The following is a 24,629-nucleotide window of genomic DNA, read 5'->3' on the forward strand; positions in this document are numbered from 1 at the left end:
AACATGACAAATAAATACCTGCACATCTGGAATTCTTATTTAAACAGTTTAACAGGATACTGTAGAGAAAACACTTCATTCATTGACATGTTTATGTCTAAACTCTCAGGAAGTCACTTACTCAAAACATCAACATTATCAACACAGCACAGCAAACAGAAGAATCATTCCAATGTGGGAAAGCCCTCCCCCCATCAGTCTCTATATATACCTGTACTGTGGTCACACAGATGTGCAGAGGATGCAAACTGTGGAAGGCAAAACTAAGTATCATCTCCATATTTGTAGTTGTCTCAAACCATAAACATAGTAGGCAAAGTATAACATTCCAGTGCTATGAAACATGTACTATAGGAATCAAATGGGAAACAAGTGACCTTCCTGTGCTCTGACTAGAGGAAACAAGTGACCGTCCTCTGTTCTTGTTTCAACATTGCAAGACTCAGTAAACAAGATAAGATAAAAGCATATTTTTTCCTTTCTGAATACTTCTTACATTTTCAAATTAGGAATTAGGAACAGCAGCAACTGAAGATATTGATCATGGTTTCTCTGTACAGTAAAAATTAAATGTCAGCACTCGAAATGCTAAGTGCCAACAAGCCCAAAAAAAAAAAAAACATAAAATGATTATCACTGGGGTCCATAAATATAACTTTTTAGCTGAAGGAAGTAATAGATATTTACTAAGCTACCATTGATGTGACTATGTCTGTTTGTGTGTGAGTGCATATGTATGTAATTTTACTGCATACAGTTTATCTTGCCCATAGCCATGTATAGCTCTGGTCTGCTGGATGTGGCATTTCCTGAGCAGTAAAAAGGATGATTAACCTGAAGTGACCTGTCATGTATGAGTTTGTTTGTTTAGTACAAAGTGCTATGAGGGTTATGGTTTTAAATTAATTTTGTTGTCTTCCAGGATAAAGAGAACAGCCTGGAACAGCACATTATGTCAGAATTTGCTAAGCTGCGACAGTTTCTCCAGGACAAGGAACAACAGCTGATCCAACAGCTCAAAGAGGAAGCTGCAGGAATTCTGGGAAAGATGACAAAAAACTTAGAGAATATTGAAGAAATGAAAAAGGCTATTCAGAAGGATAAATCCAACATTGAATCAACATTGCAGCAGGAAGACTCTGTACTTCTTCTCAAAGTAAGAAATTGTTCACATTCTGTTCATAATGAAATGACTTGGTGTTTCACTCTGTAGTGAGACAGTGTGTGTGTAGTGCTGTTCTTACACATACCCAGTGTCTGTGTCATGGGATCTTTGTTCATTGCTTCAGTCACTGGGGACAGATATATATATCTATATCTGTATCTATCTATATATATCTATCTATAGATATATAGTTTGTGTGTGTGTGTGTGTGTGTGTGTGTGTGTGTGTGTGTGTGTGTGTGTGTGTGTGTGTGTGTGTGTGTGTGTGTGTGTATATGTATGAAAGCACATTATTTATATGGAAGTAGGCGATGCATATAGTGAATAAAGAGAATATGCTGAGCACCATGTTCAGATTTTAAATGCGAATAGCACACTATGTTTCTGATTGCTTCTTTTCATTAAACAGAAACAAACAAACTCTTTTCAGTATATGCTAAATCATTGAGCAGAATAGTTTCTCTCATGTTCCTGGTGTCTAAACTAACACATTCCCGTCCATCTTGTTTAAGGGTCCTAAAGTTTGACATTTTATAGAATATGGTTCATAAAATTCCCTTTATGGATGACATATCCTGTCAACATTATACACCCATTTATTAACCAAGTAGGTCGACTGGATGCACAGTCCTTTTGTGGGGGAAACCTGGAAGCAAATGAAGGCTGGAGACAGAGACTGAAACCCTATATAAATAGAAAGATGGCAGGCTAATAGCCTGGGATGCTTTTTAAATCTAATCAAACAGAATTTCCAAGGGCTACTCAGTCCCTTTTGTAGATGGGGAATAATCAAGTTTCAGTTGTGTAGCACGTCAGTGTCCTCTATCCAGGAGAAACATACATGTCACCACAGGGATAAATTTGCAGTTTTCTTGTTTAGACTATTGAATTGGATCAGGGAAGTACTTTGTTTTACATGGATGGGAAGCCTATTCCACAGCAGTGGAAGCCTCTGTGGGATGTATTTGTTTCTCCAGCAGGTCCTGTTTAGATCACTGTAAAGGGTAAAATCCTTAGAGCAGATGTTTCTGATACTATTGTTTTGTGGATATGAAGCAGGTTCGTTGGTTCAGGATCTGAGGAGGCCTTAAAGGCTGGGCGGGGATGTGGAGAGTGATCTAAGATGGTCTGCATAATTCATGTGTTGGACTCCCTGGATTCTTTTCATAAGAAATTTCTGTTGGCATTCAAGTTGAAACCTGTGCCTTTGTAACTCCTTACCAAAGGACCAGTGTACTCAATGATTGGTCTAATAATGACTAAAAACATATGGGTAGTATCCACCCTGCACCTGGATATAATGCCCTTACTTATAGGTTTTGCTATATAAAATGATTTCCTAACTGTGGTGGGCATCTGTTGGTCAAAGGACAGATCACTATCATCACAAGTCTACAAATCCCTATCATTTCTAAAATAAGAGGTGTGCTGTCAAATGTTGCAGTGTGCATGGATGGATGATTTTACCCAAGGAGACCATTGTGAACATTTTTCCATTCGGTTTGAATCAGTGGTTCTTACACCAATTGCTCATTTGTGTGAGATCATTCCTCCTGAGGATGTTCATGTCTTTGGGGGATTCTGTAACTGCCCTGAATGTGCAGTCATCTGCAAACTTGGTCAGCCACAGCCCATTTGCACTGGCCTGGACATCTGAGAAGTAAATACCAAACAGGAGTGGTCCCAGTACTGATACATGGGGAATTTCATTGATGACTGTCCTTTTAGTTGAGGTGGTGTCACCTCTTATTATCTCTTGCATCTTCTTTGAAAGCCAGTTGGCTACCCAGCAGGTGACGTACAGGTTTATTTGCATGTTTTGTACTATTTTGACTATACCTGAGTGGAGGATAGTATTGAATGCCTTGGTCAAGTGTAAATAGGCCACATGAATTGAATTGCCTTCGTTCATGACCTTTGTGACCTTCTCAAAGAATCTCATCAGGTTCAACAGGAAACATAAACTGACTGGGATCCAGTGTATATAAATTCATGACATCTTTGCATGTAATATCCAAGACCATTCTTTCCATGGCTTTACAGATTACATTCACCAAACTAAATGGGCTATAGTTTTTCATATCAGTAGAGGGGGCCCGTCCTTGTGCAGTGTTGAATGACAGTTGCTGTCTTCTAGTCCATGAGTACAAACATGGTTTCAAGGCTTAGATTGAATATCTTCATTAGGCGGGCTTATTTCAAGTCAGTTAGGAAGTACCCTGATATGTTATCAAGATACATAGATGCTGTGTTCTTTGCATTTAAGATGCCTTCCATTACGTGTTTTCTGGTGATAACATAGGGTGGTATAGATTTTGATATCACCATAGAAGTAATGGTGGCCTGAAGTGTGCATTGAATTTCTTCACCAGTATGTTTGTAGTGTTGCCTGGTGCAGTAAAAGTGGTGTCATTTACCACCAGTTTGACACACTGTTGCTTCCTTCCTTTCAGCTTCATAACATAGCTGAAAAATGTCTTGTGGTTGTCTTTAGCTTGGGAGGCTCTATTTAACTCAAATTTGGTTTTACTGGTTTTGATTAGACTCCTCCTTTGCTTGTTAAGATTTATGATTGCAATTTTGATATGTTTATTGTGTTTAACCATGATTTGTTTTCCTCTTGTACAGCTTGTTTAGAGTTGGAGTCCACCAAAATAGTTTGTTTATTTATTTTTTTGAAGGTTTTGCTTTGTTTATTTTGAATGGGAACAGCTGCCTCTGTACAGTGGTGGAAGAAGCTTGGTAGAAGAATTCAGTATATGCAGCTGAATTATTTTGGTTGGGGGTGGAGTGAGAGTGTTTCCAGTGTATCACTCAGTAGCAGGTAATTTTCTTTAGAATAATTTTTGAACATTCTAGGGTTTGAAGGGGGTCCATGTTCCAGAACAATTTCAAAAGATACACAAGGGGGGGTGCAGTGGCTCCCCATATCTGTAGAGATCTAGTTGAAGATGTTGTTTCCCCTTGCAGGAGCTTTAAGTAGTTGTTCCAGGCCATAAAGAAGTCCAGGAATTATTCTGCATACCCGATTAAGGATCTGTATGTTTCCCAGGTTATTGATGTATAGTTGAAGTCTCCTATAAGTTAACCCCTATGCTATGCTTAGTGACTCAAGTTTATTCGGGCTTCTTATTTGAGTGTCCTGGGTCATGGAAAGGGATCTCTAGGTAGCAATGATAATTATTAGGGTGATAGTGGATGATAATCTTATATTCATCCTGCATATACAAAACTGCATAAGAAGAACTCATCAAAAACTAAGGATGCTTTACAGAGCCAAAAACTTTCTCACAACACAACTACAACTACACTTACCACTACTTATTTCCTCCAGAAATGTCTTTCTGGTGTTCACATCCTCACTAACATCCAGGTTTAACAAAAATTAAAACATGAACAATGCTATAACAAAGTTGCTAAAATTGCAGCAAGTATCCCTTTAGGAACCCACCACTTTATAACACTAAAAAGACTAAACTGGTTAGAACTGCCTCATCAGCTAACATCTACACAGCTTCTTACCATCTATAAAATTACCCAGCATCCATCTGCCTGTCCAGCACTAAAAACTATTCTACACAACTATGTTCCCAGTTGGTCATTGCGACCCAGTGACCAAAAACCCCTGTCTGTCTACAAACCTATCAAATCTGCTGGGCATTGCCTGTACTCATACAATGTTTTAAAGCCTGGAAGTCCTTATCTTTATCCAACAAGTAAATACCCTCCCTCCCATCTTTCAAAATCATTCTGAAAGACTTCCTAGCCAAAAGCTGGACCTGCTCTTGCTCAACACCAGGATAAACTATGTCCTTAAATGTGAGCAAATACCTATTCATACCTTACATCCCCTTACTCTCCCTTCTTCACTAACTTCCTTTCTTCAATGAATTTCTCTGCCCTGGCTCTCTCTCTAAATGTACCATAAGCCTGCTTTTACCACACTTCATATTGTAATTCCATTTGTATTATACTAACTTACCTTTAATTTCTCTATAAGCTGAGTGAAATTTATCTGTCTATTAAATCATTGTCATGTAACTTGTAGCTATTCTTAACCAACTTTTTCATATTATGTTTAATTTGGCATAATTATTTAAACTCTAGTTCTTTTTTGTGTTATTTTTAAAGACTGTAAAATTATTGCTCTTAAAATGTTTTGTAATACTTTGAGTTTTTCGCCCAAGGCCTCTGCTGAAAATGGGCTACTGCCCAGTTGGACTTTCACGGTAATCAAATGTAAATAAATAAAAACAATAAAAGGGAGCAGGGGGTTGTGGCTGCCATGAACCCCAGAGAACAGATCAATTCCCTTGCTGGGATCACTGAATGAAGAAGAGACTGGAAATAAGCAGTCAAGGCTGGGCCTTGGGAGGTGGAAGAGAAGCCAATACTGGGATGGTCTGGATCCTGCAATCCAAAAATATTTAGTCCTGCAAGGGAGTCAAATTTGACTTCTTGAGACTGACAGTGAATCCCATACTACACATGAGGAGCATAGTAAAACATAGATCCTGAAACAGGAGCTGTTGGTAGGGGGACTGAATCAGGAGGTTTGTTTCAAGTATGGAAATATTTAGGCACCCAGAAATCTGTAGAAGGCTAAAACTTGGGCCAGACATTTGTAAAATACCCTTGGAGCTGTAGAAGAACCAAAGAGCAAAACAGAGAACTGAAAATGAGAGGAAGAAACAGAGAAATGTAAAAACTTCATGAATAGAGGGTGAATGGAATCTGAAAATAGGTGTTTTTTTATCTAGAGAGACTAAACATGCTTGGGGAAGTAGCAGAGGAAAGAGAGTCTGAAGGGACCACATCCTGAAAGAAGGGACCTTCAGAAAAGTGTTGAGGAAGGATAGATCCAAAATAGGTCTCCAAGACCTTTCCTTTCTGAGAACCTGAAGCATCCTGGAGTAAAAACCTGTTCCCTGCTGAGAATTTGGAACAGGTTAAATGTTTCCCTGATCCATCAGATCCCATAGGACCAAAGGAAAAAGAGAAAGCTGGCTCTGAAGGGGCTGAGGAAGATTTAGGAAAAGGAAGAAAGGACTTCCAAACCATGAAATAACCATGTTGGATGATAGAAAGGACCCAAGAGTCCATAGTAATCTTTTGCCAGACTGGAAGTGAAAGGGAGAACCTGAGGGAAAGAGAAACCTGGTCAAGGGAGGTAGAGAGCTGCATGTTAGATAGAGGCAGATTTATCAGGAACTGACTGCCTCTGATCCTTTGAAGTCAGGGTGGGGTTGTCAGAAGAAGTGAGCTTAGAAATCCTCTTACCTCCAGAAGGTTGTTTAGGCTGGCTATGCACAAAGGAGAGTTTAGAAGGATAGTTTCTTTAAAATTTAAGAACAAGAGAAACAAAGATTTGTTTAAGATCCTGCATCACCTTACATTTCCCCCAGAGACACATGCTCCAGGGATCTAAACCTTGTCATCACAATGAACAAAACATGCTGGAGGGACAGGTTCCTGACCCAGAGACTCCCCATACTCTGGAATAGACTGCCCATAAATTTCAGGCAGAGCACCTCCTTGGCCCTCTTCAAAAAGAACTTTGACAATTGGATGAGAGATAGGAAAGTCACCCTGGGGATCACGTCAGTCACCCTGCTATACAGGGGTTCAGGGAAGTAAATATAGTAGGAAGAAATATCCAGGGAAGTGTTATGGCTATTCTTGTATAGGCCCTAGAGCAGATAGCCTAGTTCCAGCCTATGAACCTATTAACCTATTTGTCTTGTACGGTTCTAAATAATTCTACAGCAGCAGTACAAAAAGATTCTATATGTCCAATGGGGAATCCAACATTTTTTGATTTTATATCATCAGGTAAAGCTTGTAGGTGTAACCAGGAGTACCTCCTCATAATAGAAACAGATGCAGCAGCCCTGGAGGATGCATCAGCTGCATCATAACTGCATTATATAGTGTGGTGAGATGCAGCAGCCCTAGAAGATGCATCAATGCATCTGCTGCATCATAACTACATTATATAGAGTGGCCAGATGCAGCATCCCAGAAGATGCATCAGTACATCAGCTGCACCATAACTACATTATATAGAGTAGTGAGATGCAGCAGCCCTAGAAGATGTTTCAGCACATCAGCTGCAGCATAACTAGATTATATACTGTGGTGAGATGCAGCATCCCAGAAGATGTTCGGAGTGTCAGCTGCATCATAACTACATTATATAGTGTGGTGAGATGCAGCAGCCCTAGAAGATGCATCAGCTGCATCATAACTACATTATATAGAGTGGTTAGATGCAGCAGCCCTAGAAGATGCATCAGCTACATCATAACTGCATTATATAGAGTGGTGAGATGCATCAGCCCTAGAAGATGCATCAGCTGCATTATAACTACATTATATAGACTGGTGAGATGCAGCAGCCCCAAAAGATGCATCAGTACATCAGCTGCATCATAACTACATTATATAGACTGGTGAGATGCAGCAGGCCTAGAAGATGCATCAGTGCATCAGCTGCATCATAACTACATTGTATAGTGTGGTGAGATGCTGCAACCCTAGAAGGTGCATCAGTGCATAAGCTACATCATAACTGCATTATATAGAGTGGTGAGCTGCATCAGCCCAAGAAGATGCATCAGCTGCATCATAACTACATTGTGATGAGATGCAGCAGCCCTAGAAGATGCATCAGTGCATCAGCTGTATCATAACTACATTATATAGACTGGTGAGATGCAGCAGCCCTAGAAGATGCATCAGTGCATCAGCTGCATCATAACTACATTATATAGAATGGTGAGACACAGCAGCCCTAGGAGATGCATCAGCTGCATCATAACTACATTATATAGTGTGGTAAGATACAACAGCCTAGATGATGCATCAGTACATCAGCTGCATCATAACTACATTATATAGAGTGGTGAGATGCAGCAGCCCTAGAAGATGCATCAGCTGCATCATAACTACATTGTACAGCGTGGTGACATGCAGCAGCCCTAGAAGATGCATCAGCTGCATCATGACATTATACAGAGTGATGAATTGCTGCAGCCTTAGAAGATGCATCAGTGCATCAGCTGCATCATAACTACAATAGATAGAGTGGTGAGCCACCTGGGAGGTAGAACTGAGCAAGAAATAGCTGCAGACTTGATTTCTGAGTCAAGCAAATCAGACAATACTGGGAGCCAGGACATATCTAGTCATATGTGTCTTGTACATAATGGCCCTAAAGGCCAGAGTAGCAGAAGTGTGTACTTTTTTTGTAGTCTTTCCTAGCACAGCTGTCTTTTTCAGAGGAAAAAAGATTTGGAGGAGGATAAAAGCTTGGAAGGCTCATCAGTGGACATGGACACGACTGCAGAGTCATGGACATTTATACAAATATTAAAGAGCCACAGCTGCTTTGTAAAATTGATCTGGCTTTTTATGAGCCAGATGCAGGCAGTCAGGGGCCTTAGAGGCAGCAGTAAAGTTATCCAACAAGGCCATTAACGCTGGAGGAACAGTAGAAGACCTGGCTGAGTCCATCTGCAAAAGCTCCTGGTAGCTCTTCTGTACCTTAGGTGCTTGAGGACAGTCCCCTTAAAGTCCCATCATACAGACTACAATGTCCCTAAAGGACAGTTCCTCATAGAGAAAATCAGGAGGTAAGGAGTCCCTCTCCTCAGACCCGGCTCCAAAGGAGAATACGTTTTCAAAGAATAACCAAGGGATTCCTCCCCAGAGTCCAACTCCTCATTGGAGGTATCAGAATCTCTATCCCTTTTAGATGGGGTGGGCACCCAAGGAGTCGCAGCAGCAGAAACCACAGTTCCTGTGTGGGTTTAAGGGCCATCAGAGCATTGAACAGCCCTTTAGTTAAGTCCTGCCACTCTGCCTGAAGATCCTTAAAAGTGGGATAAACGTGTTTTTTTTTTTTGTCTCTTTAAAAGGACATCAGCCTTGACCAATCTAGGGAGTTCAGATCCCTGCCTAGATTCAGTAAAGGTACCAGGCACCTCTTCCCTGACTAGGATTTGGAGAATTCCATAGGCCCTGGTTAGCAGATGTATACACAGCCTCAGTGTGAGAGAGATAGGTTCCATGTTGGCTTCTCACTCAGTTGCAGCAGAGGGAACTGGTGTTGACACTTAACAGTCCTCAGAGTCTTCGTCCAGCTTGAGAGAGACATCCGGTGCAGGCTGGATAGCAGCAGATTCAGAGCGAGGTTTTTTTTTTTTTTTTTTTTTGCTTTTTTCTTGAAAGACAGCTGAATCTTGTGGTGGGTGGATTCAGCCATGGTACCTTGGGTCAGTAGCTTTAAGGGCTGATTCTCCAGATAAATGAATAAAGATGAGAAGTGGTTATGGAAAGTTTTAGGTACAACACCCTGAGAGATAAGTGCTATACATGACCATACCCAGTGTGCTAAGCAGAAAAGGCACTTCTTGTGTCTGTCCTTATGAGGAATCTGCCTTCCACACTCACATTTCTCCTTCCTGGGGGACATGAGTGCAAATATAACAAAGGAAAAAAGAAGAGAAGAAATCCCAGTGAGGCACTTATTTGTAACAGGCTCAGTAGAAACCATCTCAACAAAAGCCGTACAGACTGAAGTTCTCACTAGGCAGGCATTTGGACTGGCAGCAAGGAAGTTGTGAGGATTGTGTGTCCATATGTCCCCTTTATGCCCCATAATTGCATAACTAGCATGCACCTGACATACAAAGCCAGGGTGAGGTAAAGGCTTTGGTGTACTGGCCAAACATTACACTGTCCCCAGCAGGATATCCCAAGTGTAAACAATACTGCAACAGCAATGAGGACGGACATAATTTGATTCACATTGAGCATCTGTTTCGCTGCACTAGACAGATGTCAAACATCAGTGCAGTTTGTTCTTCATTAAGTAAGTTCTAAGATGAGATATTTCAATAGCTTGTATGGTGCATGTTTTTGAATTATTATGATCAGGCATTTTTGACACCTAGACAAATCACTAGGATGATCCTTGAAAAATTATAGAAAGCATCAGTATGGTTTAAGGAGAGATTCTACCTCATTGGTGTTTCTGGGAGGGTAGATAGAGGTATTGGCTGTAAGCCTGGAAGGGAGTGGGGAGTATTTTATTCTGAATGAATACTTTTAATAGAAAGGTAGACAAGAGGAAAGTAGCACATGCTGTTACAGAAACCCACCTGCTGTTACAAGAAGAGGGTAGTGATGACTTCTGTGACGGAGAGGGTTATAAAATGGCATATACTATTGGCAGTGGATTATAGTGGTTTTGTATTAGTGAATGAGTTTAGAGTAATAACAGGCAGAGCTCCTTTTCCTACTTATGATTGCTTCTTCCTCAACATCCCAGTATTAATCATTATTCTGTGGTGAATTTTCATGTTGTTACTGTACCTGTAAGCCATTTCTTATGGCTACCTCTTGTCCACCTCATCTTTTGCTGCTGCTATTTACCCCCTGCTGTGTTCTCCATTCCAGGGGTTTCATCTCCTCAGTCGAGTTGCACTGAATTTAATTTAAGCTGTCATGTTTTAGGTTATTATTCCAGTCTTAAGTCGTTCAGCAACAAATACTTCACATAATTACTGGCATTATTAATGAACATTTTATTTAGTAAAGCACACTTATGGTCATGATACTTTATTGTATTTGAAGTGTAGTTTACAATAAAAATAACTTTCAAAGCAAGCAGGCAAAGGAGGAAATATGGAGGCTAGTATGTAAAACAGGCTCTACCAATGCTAACTGTTAATATTCTGTCACAAGCAAATGCAGACATTGATAAAGGAAGCTATACAAGCATTCTTTATGGTATTCACTGCAGAGGTAAATGCTAGTACATTTACTGCAGAGAACTATTTTCCCTGAAAAAACTCAGCTGTTGTCCCAGCATGTTTTGGCCTTTATCTGTGCTTCATTAAACATGACAGTAAAATAAAGCATTTGTTTCTGTCTTCATATTGATGTACATGCAATCCGGTCTCCATACAGATGCAAAATAACATTATAAAACTTTTGGTCTCTTTCACACAGGGAATCACAGATGAAATAAAAAGGTATGTAGCTACAATGATCTTTTCTGTTTTTGTTTAAAGCCCTGCACATTGTAAGTGAAATAAGTTACAATGTTTCCATTCTTTTACTCAGCATCATGAAAAGACTAGAAGAAGAAGAAAAACAAAACAAAATGAGGAAAGGTGTATTTAATGCTGAACTGGTTTCTGGCAGCCTAAATCTTGGGGTATACAGTGGCCCCCTGCAGTACAGCATTTGGAAAGAAATGCTGTCTGTCATCAACCCAGGTAAGAAACAAATCTCTTGTCATCCACAGATAATTTAGTGTGCATGTCTGTGTGTGTAGCAGGGAGGGCCTTATTCCTAAAGCTGAAGATAAGCTTTTAAAATTTTACTTAAATACTTATGCATGTTTCCTTTGTACTAACACCTATATATAATGTTTTTCTATTCCATTTTATCTATTAGCATTTCTTTACCGGGAAAGTCTAACACTGGATAAATTAATCCATTTTTGTAGAGGTCTGTGGAGAAAAGTTTCAAAAATTATATATACACTGACAATGAAAAATAAAACAACAGAATACAATAAAATTTAAGAACAGTGTACATAATGCTGACAACTTTGAAAATATCACAAGAAATTCAAAGGAGAGCAGCAGGTTGGAAGCATGATCTCTAGAAAATATTTACAAGCAGGTTATTGCCCACCATTTGCAAAACTGTATGTATATGATTTGGACCATAACTCAAAGAAAGCTATTATACATTAAATATAGACATTAACTATGACATTTAACAAGAAACAGTATTATGATGTGTTACTTCAGTTTGCAGTCCTTTATGAATAGGCAGGCACAGTGGTTTGAAGGACAAAGTATTGAGAGAACTTGAGACTTTTTAAGATCACAAATATATTCACGTCTATGCACCATTAATGCATGGTATAATGTGAAATGTAGTCCTGCATTGATACCGGCAAACTGAGTGGTAGGTATTAATAATCAGCTGGTCAGCAAAAAGGAGTCCAGCTCTGGTGAAAGACATGGCTTTAAGTAATCTGGAGGAAAAAATAAGTTAGACATAGAAGAAGCTTTGAACAGCTATTCAGACAACTGATAAAACTGCAAAAATCATCAGAGGTCAAAATGAGGAAAAGGATGTCTGAGTATGAGACTGCTCAAGAACAGCTGTTTCAAAAATGATAGAATTGCAGGAAAGGAAATTTTAATTTAATTGAATTTAAATTAATGCATGTAAGGAAAATTTGAGATATTCTGCTGTACCAGAGAACCTAGTAGGAACAAACTGTACTAATTTTATTAAGGCACAAATAAGCAATTGGACTAGTATTACACAGCAGGAACTGTTAATTGAAAAGGCACACTATATGTATGCTCCAAATCTGGCCATAAGAAAGCAGCCAAAACCTGTAAAACTAAAGATGCAAACCTACCAGCAGAAAGAGCTGATCCTGACAAAAAACAGGCAGAAGAAAAACATTTATAACAACAGTCAGGGAGTGTCAAGAGGCAGGTGTGAGAGTCAAGCTAACAGAATATTTTTTTTCCTGGTGAATCAAAGTCATTTTTTATGCAGAACAGACCAATGAGGAAATATAAAAGTTTGTCCAACAAAAAGTGAACCATCAAGCAGGAGACTCTGCTTCTCATTCTGGTGATAATAAAGCACATGTAAAAACATTGCCAGTAAAACTTTTTTCATTGCTCCAAAGGAAAATGCTTGTGAGAGAGAAAAGCACAGGAGTTGACTAAAAGAATCAGACGTACCTAGGAAATTAACTAAAGTCAGTAGTTGGGAGATGGAAATGAACAGGAAAAAGACTAACAACACAGAAATTAGTGAATATATGTGAGGCTGCAAAGCATGTCACATTTGTAAAATGTGGCTGCATAAAAAAAGTAGAAAGAGTGAACTTTTGTTGACTCTGTTAAACTTTTGGGGAACTGAAAGACATTTGCCTCACTTCATATCATTAATGTTTGGAAGTACATTGAGTTCAGGGGAGGAGGAAAGGAAAAGGTAACTGTAACTAAAACAATTTCTGTTCGTAGCAGTATTCCTGCAAAACTGTTTGTGATTAAATTGCATGTTTTATAGAAAAGCATTTTAGTTGCTTTTGTATTTTATAAAGATACTAATGTAAACAGATGCATTTTTTCCTTTCTTTTTTAATATTAAAAAATGTGTGCATTACAATGCAAAAAGAGAATAAAGGGTAGGCAAAAGCATATTTAAGTTAATAGGCTGTAATCTTGGGTTGTGGAGGTGGGGACAGGGTGTAAAAGTGTATAGATCATAATATATGTGGAGATGATATATTTTATCTTACTTTTGCACAGGCAAATATCTGGATTAAGACCCTTAGCTTAATCTAATAAAAAGTTTAAGTGGAAACATGTAAATAGGAGAACAGTGAATACACCAAAAAGATTTCCTTTAGCAAAAATGTTTCAGCTTGTCATTAGAAGTCTGCAACCCAGGACTATTTTTCTCTCTCACATTTTCATGGAGACAAGCTGATTATAACACAATAAAAAAGCCAAAGAACTGTTTGGGATGCCTCAAGTAGATAAAAATCCGCTGACACCCCCCTTAAGACACATTGTTCCAGGAGGGGGATGGTTAATGGAACCCTTGTCTATATATGTAGAAAAACAACTCAGACCTATTCTTGATAAATGTGACACAGTACGCAAAGATACTACACACTTTTTACAGGATCTTTTTATGTCTATGCAAGGTGAAACTCCAATAAAGACTCAAATTATGGTGACTTTAGATGTGGGATGGTGGCCTAATGGTTAAGGTGTTAGCCTTAGAAACACAAGCTGCAGGGTTTGAATCTCACAGGGGATAATTGGCTAGGCTTAAAATGGCTCGCAAGGGCAGTTAGCCTAGTACTAATCTATGAACCTATGAACCTATGAAATCCCTATTTACAGCAGTACCTCATTTAGAAGAGATTCAGATGGTTACAAGTGTCTTGCTTGATAAAAGTGTATTAGCAATTAAACAGATAGATTTCATCGGCTATTTTCTGGAACTAGTGTATAATGTGTTCATCTCTGATAATATTTACTATAGGCAAACCAAACCTCTGGCATAGCTATGGTCACATTATGTGCCAATAGCTACTCCAATCTGGTCATGACCTACTGGAAGGAGAAACACCTATTAGGTTCACAGCCTGGAAGGGAACTTGTTTCCTTTTATCGTAGAATTGTTGATGACCTTTTCCTGCTTTGGCAGGGAACAAAGACAGAAGTAAGTGCTTTTGTGAATTATTTAAATAGAAGTTGTAGATTTTTAGAATTTACATTTATTATTTCAGATTCCAGCATTGATTTTTGGATGTCCAGATTATTAGGGACAATACTGGCATCTTGTATACTCAATCATATTGAAAGGAATGCTATTGCCCAACTTATTTACACCATTAAAGCATGCAACCTAAGCATGTCTTTAGAAATATTTTGAAGGGACAAACATTAAGGAACAGCAGGCTCACTACTCATGATGGTGAACTAGAAGAGAGGTTAGACATTGTTAAGAAAGGTTTATTAAAAAGAGGCTATAAGGAAATGGACATTACATTAGTACATGATGAAGTCAAAAGGGAAAGAAATAACCTGGGAAAACCTTATTTTTCACTTCCCCCATACTTGTAATCATAAGAAGGGTAGCTTAAGTAAAGGGATACTATTTTTACTTACCTATTCTACAGATAATTGGGGTATTAGGAATATAATAAGGAAACACTGGCATGTGTTACAAGTGAACAGATGATCCATGAATTTAGTAAGTTTTCCTTTAATAGTTTTTGAAGCTGTGGGTATGGGGCAGATTTCTAATGTTAAGTGGAAGTTTGCTCCAAGCTAATGTGACTGAGTAGCTATATAAGTGTTGACCGATGGATATTTTAGGCTTATAGGTAAGAGAGACTGATCAGAGCTCCTAAGAGAGTGGGTAGGGGAGTAAAGAGATATAAGGGAAGAGATATCAGGGCAGGAGGAGAGATTGTTAAGGATGGATTGAATCAGGGACAGTTGGGGGAGTAAAAGTAGATGGGAGAGTTCTAGCCAGTGAAGAGAACTTAGAGAAAGGCAGTGGTGAGAGTCGTATGGTTGGTTAGCAGCAAATCTGGCAACTTTGTTGTAGGTAAGGTCAAGCTTGGTTTTAAGAGAGGATTGTAGATTTGGTCAAAATTGGATCGGCATAAAGAAGGGTGGAAAGAAGAAAGGCATGTGCGAGAGACATTGTCGAGTCATTAACGAGGTATTTTATATTTCTGTAAAGAAGACCGAGCTTTTGGTGTGTCTTAATATAATTTAGAATATGCAAGTCAAATTTAAGTTTGCCATCTATAATAACACCCGGTAGCTTAGTATGTGTTTCAGTGTTTATCACCGTGTTGTTAAGTGATGTGATAGTAAATTATGTTTTCTGATGGAAAAGGGATTTAGGTAGAAATAGGAGAAGTTTATTTTTTTTAAGATTAAGTATAAGTTGATTGTTAGTGAGCCAGTTTTCAACAGAGTGAAAGGAGTTTTTGGGTAAGAGTAGGTCATACATAGTGTCAGAGGTAGAAGTGATAGTGGAGTCATCAGCATATTGAATGAGAGTGGAATGGGAGCAGGAGGTATGAAGATTATTTGTGAAAATGTTGAATAACAGAGGTCCTAGGATGGATCCTTGGGGTACACCAGAGTAGACGGGAAGAAAGGAGGAAAAGTTACAGAGCCATTTGACAGATTGCGGCCTGTTGGAAAGGTAGCTAGAAAACCATGTCCGAATCGGTTTAAAAATGTCAGCCAATTTGTTGATAAGTGGAGAGTGGGAAGCAGTATCAAAGGCTTTGGAGAGCTCAAAGAATAGACAGGAGGCAAGTTTGTTATTGTCTCTGGCTTGCGCTATTGATTGGATGAAGGCAATTAGAGTGGTTGTGGTGCTGTGGTTGGGGTGGAAGCCATGTTGTGTGGGTGTGAGTAGATTTTTCTGCTGGAGGAAGTCCAGTAGTTGAATATGGGTACATTTTTTCTAGTAAGTTTGAAAGGGAGATAGAATAGCTATAGGATGAAAGTTAAATAAGTCAGTGGGCTGCCCACCCTTGTGAATGGGGATAATATAAAATTGTTTCCAGATAGACAGGAGGATTCTTGAACTGATCATTTTATCAGGATGCAGACAGGGTAAGCTAGAGAACTAGCAACAATGTTTCACATTTGTGAAATATGACTGCATAAGAAAAAGTGGAAAGATTGAACTTTTGTTGACTCTATTAAACTTTTGGGGAACTGAAAGGCATTTGCCTCACTTTATGTCATTAATGTTTGGAAGTACACCGAGGACAGGGAAGGAAGAAGGAAAAAGGTAACTGTAACTAACACAATTTCTGTTCTTAACAGTATTTCTATGAAAATTTTCATGATTAAATTGCATGTTTTATAGAAAAGCATTTTCAATTGCTCTAGTATGTCATAAACATACTAAAATAAACCATTTTTTTTATTTTCTTGTATTTAATGCTAACAATGTATTAATTATAAAAAATAAATGAGTAACTGAAATGAAGTGAAACAGGTATTCTCCTTAAATTTAAAAATACGTATTTATTCACAATGATGAGCGCTTTCGCTTACAAAGCTTCTTCAGATCAAATCAATATATTAGTTATATTACAAAAAGAAAAAAGGCTAGACAAAAGCATGTTTAAGTTAATAGGCTGTAATCTTAGGTTGTTGAAGTGGGGGATGGGGTGTAAAAGTGTACATATCATAATACGTTTACCTACATAATATTGAATGCTGAATGGTTGAACCTGAATTGGTTGAACACACAATGTTAAATGATCAAAATGTTGAACTAAAATTAGTCTAAACTCACAATGTTGAAATTATCAAATTTGCCCATTTCTGCATTGTAGTGCGAAATCAGAGTTGGTATATATAAGTAGGGGCATGTGGAGGGCACAGCCCCACACTTGGGGGGGTGCAGGGGGGCATAGCCCCCCTGCAAAATAGTAGAGGTGATCTCATTGCTTTTTCAATTAAATGATTTGAGACATTTTGATAATTCAATGTTTTCGGATTAGATGTTATTTTTCATCCAAATGAACATTAGACATTATGGCATTCAATATTATGACGGTAAACCATCATAATATATGTAGAACTTATATATTTTTACTTTTGCATAGGTGAATGTCTGGATTAAGACTCTTAGTTTAATCTAATAAAAATAAACAAGTAAATAGGAGAACACTGAATATAATGAAAAGTGTTCCTTTAGCAAAAATGTTTCAGCTTGTCATTAGAACCCTGCAACACAGGACAACATTATTTCTCTTACATTTTCTTGGATACAAGTTGATTATAACAAAATAAAAAACCCAAAGCACTGTTCTTTCAAGGCTAAAAATGAATGTTGACTGAAAGCATGCAAGCTCTTTTTCACATCTGGGAAGGCAATAAAGATAAAAGTAGAAAAGTCGGCAATTAGTGTAAGTAGAAGCACAACAGTAACACGTGTCTTAACATGGATAACCTCAACTTCAGGTTAATTAAGGCCTGTGTGTGTAGCTGTCTGTTTGAGACAGTTGTTCCTATTAGGAAGTTTCATATGTTTATATGTTAATAAGAGGTTATTGCTAATGGCTTAAGAGCCCTTACAAGCCTAGCCATTATTACCCAAATGTTCTCCCATTGTTTGATCCCTAAGGGCTAGAGGATAGCTTAGGTTTGTGCCTATGTCTTTGAGTATTTTACAGACTGCTCTTGTCCATAAGGGACATGGGCACCACCATAGGAGTGAATTTATGATTCCCCATCCATTGATCCAAACTGCATTTAAAGAGGGTCAGGGAAAGGCTCTGCTTTACATGAATAGGAATTCTGTTCAAGAGAATGGGTAATCTCTGAGACACATCTGCCTCTCCAGCATCTTTTGTTCATGTCACAGATCCCTAGATCAGGCAACCCTCATGCAGTTTGTCTTGTGAATGTGTAACAGTTCCATCAGGGATGGATTTGTGAGTACCTTGCAGGTTAGGCATAGATCACCCCTTAATAGTCGTAGCAGACAGAGTAAATGGATAAGGCTTTTAGTCTATCTGCATAGAACATGTTTACATCCTGTATTTTTTGGTAAGGAACCTCTGAGGCTGCTCAAGCTGTTGCAACTGCCTTGTCAAATACATGTCAAAAGGTGCATTGTATTCGCATATTGGTCTTATGAGGGCTAAGTACAGTAAGACTATCCCTGGGATTCATGAAGCTTGTGCCAGGTGCAGGCATAGCATCGACGATCTAACACCAAATATGGCCGCCAAGCGATTCAGGTACAAGCTGTTTCCACATGCGCTGCCTGTGTACACCACGGCCGCACAGCTCCCGGTGCATGTATGCTAATTACCCCATGCGCAGCAGTGTAGTATTCAAATGAAGGTATATAGCAATTCAGGAAGTGGTGCACGCGTAGTGTAAGCATGCAGAAATTTAAACCGAAAAAAAACGGTTTACATTTTTTCAAACATAAAATCGGAGCCATGACAGTGGACCAAACTCACGTATTATACTGTTAATATATGCCAGTGGCTAAATATATAGCCATTGGCATAAAAAAACATGCACAACATATAAAAAAGAACATTTAATGTCATGCCCACACTAATGCGAAGTAAAATCGCAGTGCATTGGTGCGCAAACGGGATCACAATGAAAATATATTTATATGCAATAAAACTGCAATGTAACACAATTCATGAATTCCCCATAATAGTCAGTGGCACGCATGCTACACCACAACCATGGCGCAAGGGTTGCTAAGGGGCTGTGACAGTGCTCCGTGTGGTAGCTAGGAATTAGTAGTCAATGCAATGCAAATGAGACAAGTAATACTGAATCACAAAATCCCCGCCGGCGTAAGGATGTACCTCACAGCATAGTGGTACAACACCGAGGTGTGGCCTGGAGATAAAGATGACATCAAGAGAGGGGTATGACACCTTAGCTGTAAGCACATTGGAGCATTGCTAATCTGCTTTGCCTGTTGCTAAGCAAAGCCGCAGGATAGGAGTGTGTTGAAGTAGCCATAGCTTTGCTTAGCTGAGAGCACACAAGGTAACCAAATGTGCATGTGAACATGGATGAAAATACGCTCGAAACCCGGTAAACGGCTGTGCATGGCACGCACCAGAGCTGAAACAAGAAGGATATGGAAAGACAATAAGGAAATGCTGCAGCATGGTAATTGGAGTACAAATGAGTAATTAACACCTAGGAACTCACAGTGGGCCATTGACAACAGCTAGCAAGGCTGCTAGAAGCTACCTGCAGAACAGGAAAGGGGAGGTGCCATACTGCAAAGAAAAGAGAACTTTCACAGCAGAACAAAGCAAACTTGCAGTAGATCAGTTACATAACACATTTCGCAACACAATCCTGGGTTGGGAAAGTACAAAACAGGAAAGCCGGCAGCTGGATGTATGCCTGACAATGGGAGGGGAATCGGGTTGAAAAGTGAAGTAAAGGGCAATAGATGAATCATGGCAGCCAAGCGTAGGCCAACACCAAAGGCCCCACAATAGCAGTACCTGCTGTAAAACCAATAATTAAGATACCCTGCAGCTGGAATTGCACATACACACCCAATTACACCAACAGCATCCATTGCACAATAGTATAAAGTGTGAAAGCACCTCACACACACACTTGTGTATTCCCAGACACTCTGCACCATTGGTGTATACAGACTGGGAACTTTTAATATGTACATGTTAGGAGCTGCCATAGCTTTGATTCACCAGCATGTGTTGGAGACTGAAGGTGGTGTGGAGGATGATGCTGACAACCATCTCAGGCACCGGAGGAGGAGAAGAGTGTTCAGACCCAGGGTAATCTGCCAGGGGCTACATGATCTGGAGATAGTAGAGCATTACCGGGTGGACAGGGACACCATACAGCAACTTGTTGAGCTGTGCCGGCCATGCCTCAGAGCCAGAAATAACAGAGGGGAACCCATCCCAGTGGACACAAAGGTATGTGTAAGCTTGAGAATACTAGCCACAGGTACCTTTCAAAGGCCAACTGGGGATATCATGGGGATCTCACAGGCATCAGCATCCAGGGTACTCTACCAGTTCCTGGATGCCATGTTACCACATGCCAATGAGCACATATACTTCCCCCAAATGCAGTAGGAGTTGGCCAGCAATATGCGTCTCTTCCACCATGTGGCAGACTACCCGGAGGTACTGGGTGTAATAGACTGCACACACATACACATCAAGTAACCTCCCAGTGAGCAGGGTAGGCGCTACATAAACCACAAGGGATACCCCTCCATCAACTGCCAGGTTGTGTGCAATGCCCAGGGTATTATCATGGATGTGTGTGCTGGCAGCCCTGGAAGCTATCACAACTCCCACATCTGGCATGCCTCACAGCTGTATCAGGTATTTGCCAGGGAAGACATCCCATATGGCCACCTGGTGGAAAATGTTGGCTATGCACTGGAACCATGGATGATGACTCCCATCAGAAATGCACACACACCCATGCAAGAACGCCATAATGAGGCACATGCACAAACCAGAATCATCATAGAGTGTGTGTTTGGGATGCTGAAATCACGGTTCCATTGCTTGGACATATCTGGTGGAGCCTTGCAGTACTCTCCGGGCATGTGTGCCCACATCTTCATAGTATGTGTCATGCTACACAATATGATCCTGCGGAAACAGCTGCAGTAGGGACAGAATGGTGAAGGCCCTCACAGCCCACCACCACTGCCAAGGGCTCCACAGGCACAGAGGGACTCAGACCATGAACACCCTGTGCTAGCCCCAGTAGGCAGATGGAGGTGTGCCCAGTATGACCATGCCCTGGCAAAGAGGGAATGTATAGCACACACACTGACAGTGTAGGCACCTACGGACTGACACCCTTCTCTACCTGCACACACAGTAAACATGGATGGCACACACACACAACCACCTGTAAATTGTCATGTATAGGTGGTCTACTGTGTGCATCCTACATAGGCAGCCCTCAACTATTGTACACACAACTGCCATTGGCACAAGGTAAGTCAATACCTGAACAGTAAACTAAGCTATCAGCATGTGTGGATACTGTATGTATAGGTTCATAGGTACATAGGTAGGTACTTGCCTAACTCCCTGAGGCCATTCATAAGCCTAGCCAAAATGTGTCTGCTGTCGCCACCCCATTGATTAACTAACTGTCCCTCTGTGGAGCAGAGCCAATTGCGGGATCCCTGGGGTGTATCCACTGTTCCCCACCCACTCTGCAAGGATTCCCTGGAGTGTTAGTGAGGGGCTCCATATAATGTAATCAGGGATGTAGTTCCAAAGCATGGGCAGTGCCCGTGACAGGAATCTGTCACTCCAGCATCTTCCAGTTATGGTTGTGGCAAGGTGTAGCTCATTACAGCGTGTGGCTTACTGTGACATGGATTCCCATAGGTGGAGCATATCCATTAAGCCTGACTTGGACACGGCTTTGTTGGCCAGCAAATATCATCTCTGAGTAAATGAGATGCCACTGAGTAATGCAAGAGTTTATGCAGTCTGGCAGTATAGGACACATGTCTGAGGGCATTATTCCTCTTGGCGAGGTACGTTTGTGGCCCTTCTAGCTGTTGGATGTGTCTTCTGAGGTACATCCAAAATGGGTTATCATACTCGATGATGGGATTGATGAGTGATGAGTAAAGGGGCACAATAACCTCAGCCTGTTTAGATGCGAACCCTTAAGTAATCAGATGGCCTACATAAACGGATGTCCAAACTACTTCGCAGATATGATTGTCAAAGGAGAGATCACTATCTAATGTAGTCCCCACATACCCATTACATTGTCTGAATTATAGTGTCTGCCACTCATGTGTTAATATGTGTGTAGTTTCCCAAAATGGAATGACCATGCAGTATGTGGCCTTTAGCTGGAGGCCATGACTCTGACACCCTGTGTTGGTCTATGTGAGGCCCCTTGAAGGATGTCTGTGACAGCTGTACTGTCAGTTATGGCTCCCAGTTTGCAGTAATCACCAAACACGGTCTGCTGTAGTCCACCTGTGTTAGTCCGTATCTCTGAGAGGTATATGGCAAACATTAGGGGTCCTAGGACTGAGTCCTGAGGGACACCAGTTGTGACTGGTCAAGAGTTGGACCTGGAGGCTGCTAGGCTTACCATGTGGGTTCTGTGTGTAAGCCTGCTGGCAAACCAACCTGTGATGTATGGGTGTATGTACTAGCTGGTGAGTGTAGAAATAATACCTGAGTGTGGAATGGTGTCAAAACCCTTGACGAGGTCCAGGTAGTATGTGTGAACTAGCACACCCCACACCTAAAGTCTAGGTGACTGTAAGATGTCAAACAGGTTTAGTAGGCATGATCTGCACTCAATAAAGCTGACTTGGGTTGGGTTAAGTGTCTGGAAGTTACCATTGTCTATGTTAATGAGTGCCATGAGGATGCGTTCCATAGCCATGCAGATCAGGCTACTCAGGCTTATGGGGTGGTGGTTACCATGGTCAGTTGTGTCACCACCTTGGTGGAGTGGAATAGTTGTTGCCATGTGCCATTGAATGGACATGTAGCCTGTGTAGAGGCTGACATTGAATTGCTATATTAGGCGGGGAGGGGGGTCACTTTGTCTTGTAGTGTCTGCAGGATGCAGTCTGGGACACCATCTACCTCCATTGATGCTCTGTCATGCCATTTGAAAGGGATATTACCACCTGTATGTCTCAGATGTCTGGGATACTGTACATTTGGGTATTGTTGTGGGCCCTGTAGGGGGTGAAGCTTCTTGCACCGAATGTATCATCAAGTGTGTTGGTGATATCAGTAGGGTCAGTATATTCAGTGCAATATTGCACCAGCACAGTGCAAATCTGTGTGTTACTGTTTAGATCCTTGACATAGCCAAAGAAGCCTTTGTGGTCATCTTCTGAATCCATGCCTATTTACCTGTGGATGTCAGCCTTGGATGATTACATGAGTAACATAAGTGTCTTGCTAATACTGGTCACAGATGTCTGCATGTCTTGGGATTTGCTGTTGTTCTGGACTACTGTCCTGCTTTTGTTGTATAGTCTGTATATTGCAGGGGTTCAGCAGACTGGTGTCCTTGTGTAGGAGTAGCGAGTCCTGGTTTACCATTGATGGCACGACCCATACATCTTTGTAGGTGCTTATAGAGTGCATTTGTAATTCTGTCTGTATCTTGAGCAGTGTCATCCCTGAGCATGGGGGCTGTGAATCCTCCCACTTCTGTCATTAGTCCTGTGGATTTAGCTGTAGGAAAGGTATTCACTTTGTGTTCCTTGGGTGGGGGAGATGGTTGGGACTGGAAATCATCAGTGAATAGTTCATGGTCAGATCTAAACAGTGACCGGTTTACCTCTGCTGTAGTGCACCTGTTTTACATGTCAGTGATTACCACTTCTAGTATTTCACCGCTCGTTAGTCCACCTACCAACTGATACAGGCCGTATGAGGTGATAAATCCCAGGAAGTGCTGGGCCTGGAAGTGAATACTCGAGTAGGTTATCCATTTAAGTGTAGGGTAGCCAACATTGACCAATAACAGGATGCCTGGTAGGATTGTCATGTTTACCACTGTCTCAAGATAGTTGTAGTGGTGCTCCTGGGTCATGGAGGGTTATCTGTAGCAGCTCACAGTTTGCATTGCAGTCGTGGCTGATGTTAGCTGCACATGGATGATCACAGAGGTATCATGCTGACCCACTAACTTGGAGGTATAGGTATCCCCGATGAATATGGATACACCCCCTCCATGTCTGTGCCAGTCCATGTTCAGTGGCTGAAATGTGTGTTATGGGTTGTAGTCTGGTAGTGTCGGTGTGCTCACAGGAGCCTTATACAGGTCCCAGTCACAGAACAGATGCAGATGTTGTCCATACTGAGGGGTGCTGTGAGTCCGTGCATGTTGTGAGTACTACACCTGGTGTTGAGTAGCCTAACCCTCATTAATTCTGCTATTGTGCAGTTCATGGAGGTGAGATTCACCTCTGAGACCTGCCTAAAGGGGTACCATGGGGGCGCCAATAGCCTTGCCCAGCATTCCAAAACCTTAGGCTGACACATGCAAGTTGGTATGGCATTGTTGCAGGCATGTTTCCCATCTGTGCTTGTGTCCCATCTTTCCTGTAGGTAACCTACTGGTAAGCAATACAAAGCCTGAAACCTATACAAGTCCATTAGCTTCCAAGATAGGCTTCTGGAGTGATTATGTATCAGTAGTCTGTATGCTCTTGCTGTACTTAACTATTGTCTGACTACATGGTGAATCTACACTGTATATTGTGATAAAAAAACTCTGTATAATCACATATGATGTTGGAGATGGCCTGCACTATACAGGTTCACAGATAGGTAGTAGGCTATCTGCCCAAGG

At 40.7% G+C, this 24,629-nt stretch overlaps 1 protein-coding gene across 1 annotated transcript in view; it reads left to right on the forward strand.

Moving 5' to 3' along the window:
• The first annotated feature begins 923 nt into the window (after nucleotides 1-923).
• LOC122798667 (zinc-binding protein A33-like) overlaps nucleotides 924-24,629 on the forward strand; it is a 146,825-nt gene continuing 123,119 nt past the window's right edge. The window contains exons 1-3 of the mRNA XM_044067754.1: nucleotides 924-1,156; nucleotides 11,182-11,204; nucleotides 11,296-11,450. Of these exons, the coding sequence (XP_043923689.1) occupies nucleotides 953-1,156; nucleotides 11,182-11,204; nucleotides 11,296-11,450 (382 nt within the window). The 5' untranslated portion in view covers nucleotides 924-952. The remainder of the gene's footprint in view (nucleotides 1,157-11,181; nucleotides 11,205-11,295; nucleotides 11,451-24,629) is intronic.

The sequence above is a fragment of the Protopterus annectens genome, chromosome 3.part1 (genome assembly GCF_019279795.1).
Source record: "Protopterus annectens isolate FY-2018-M chromosome 3.part1, PAN1.0, whole genome shotgun sequence".
NCBI classification, from domain to species: domain Eukaryota; kingdom Metazoa; phylum Chordata; order Ceratodontiformes; family Protopteridae; genus Protopterus; species Protopterus annectens.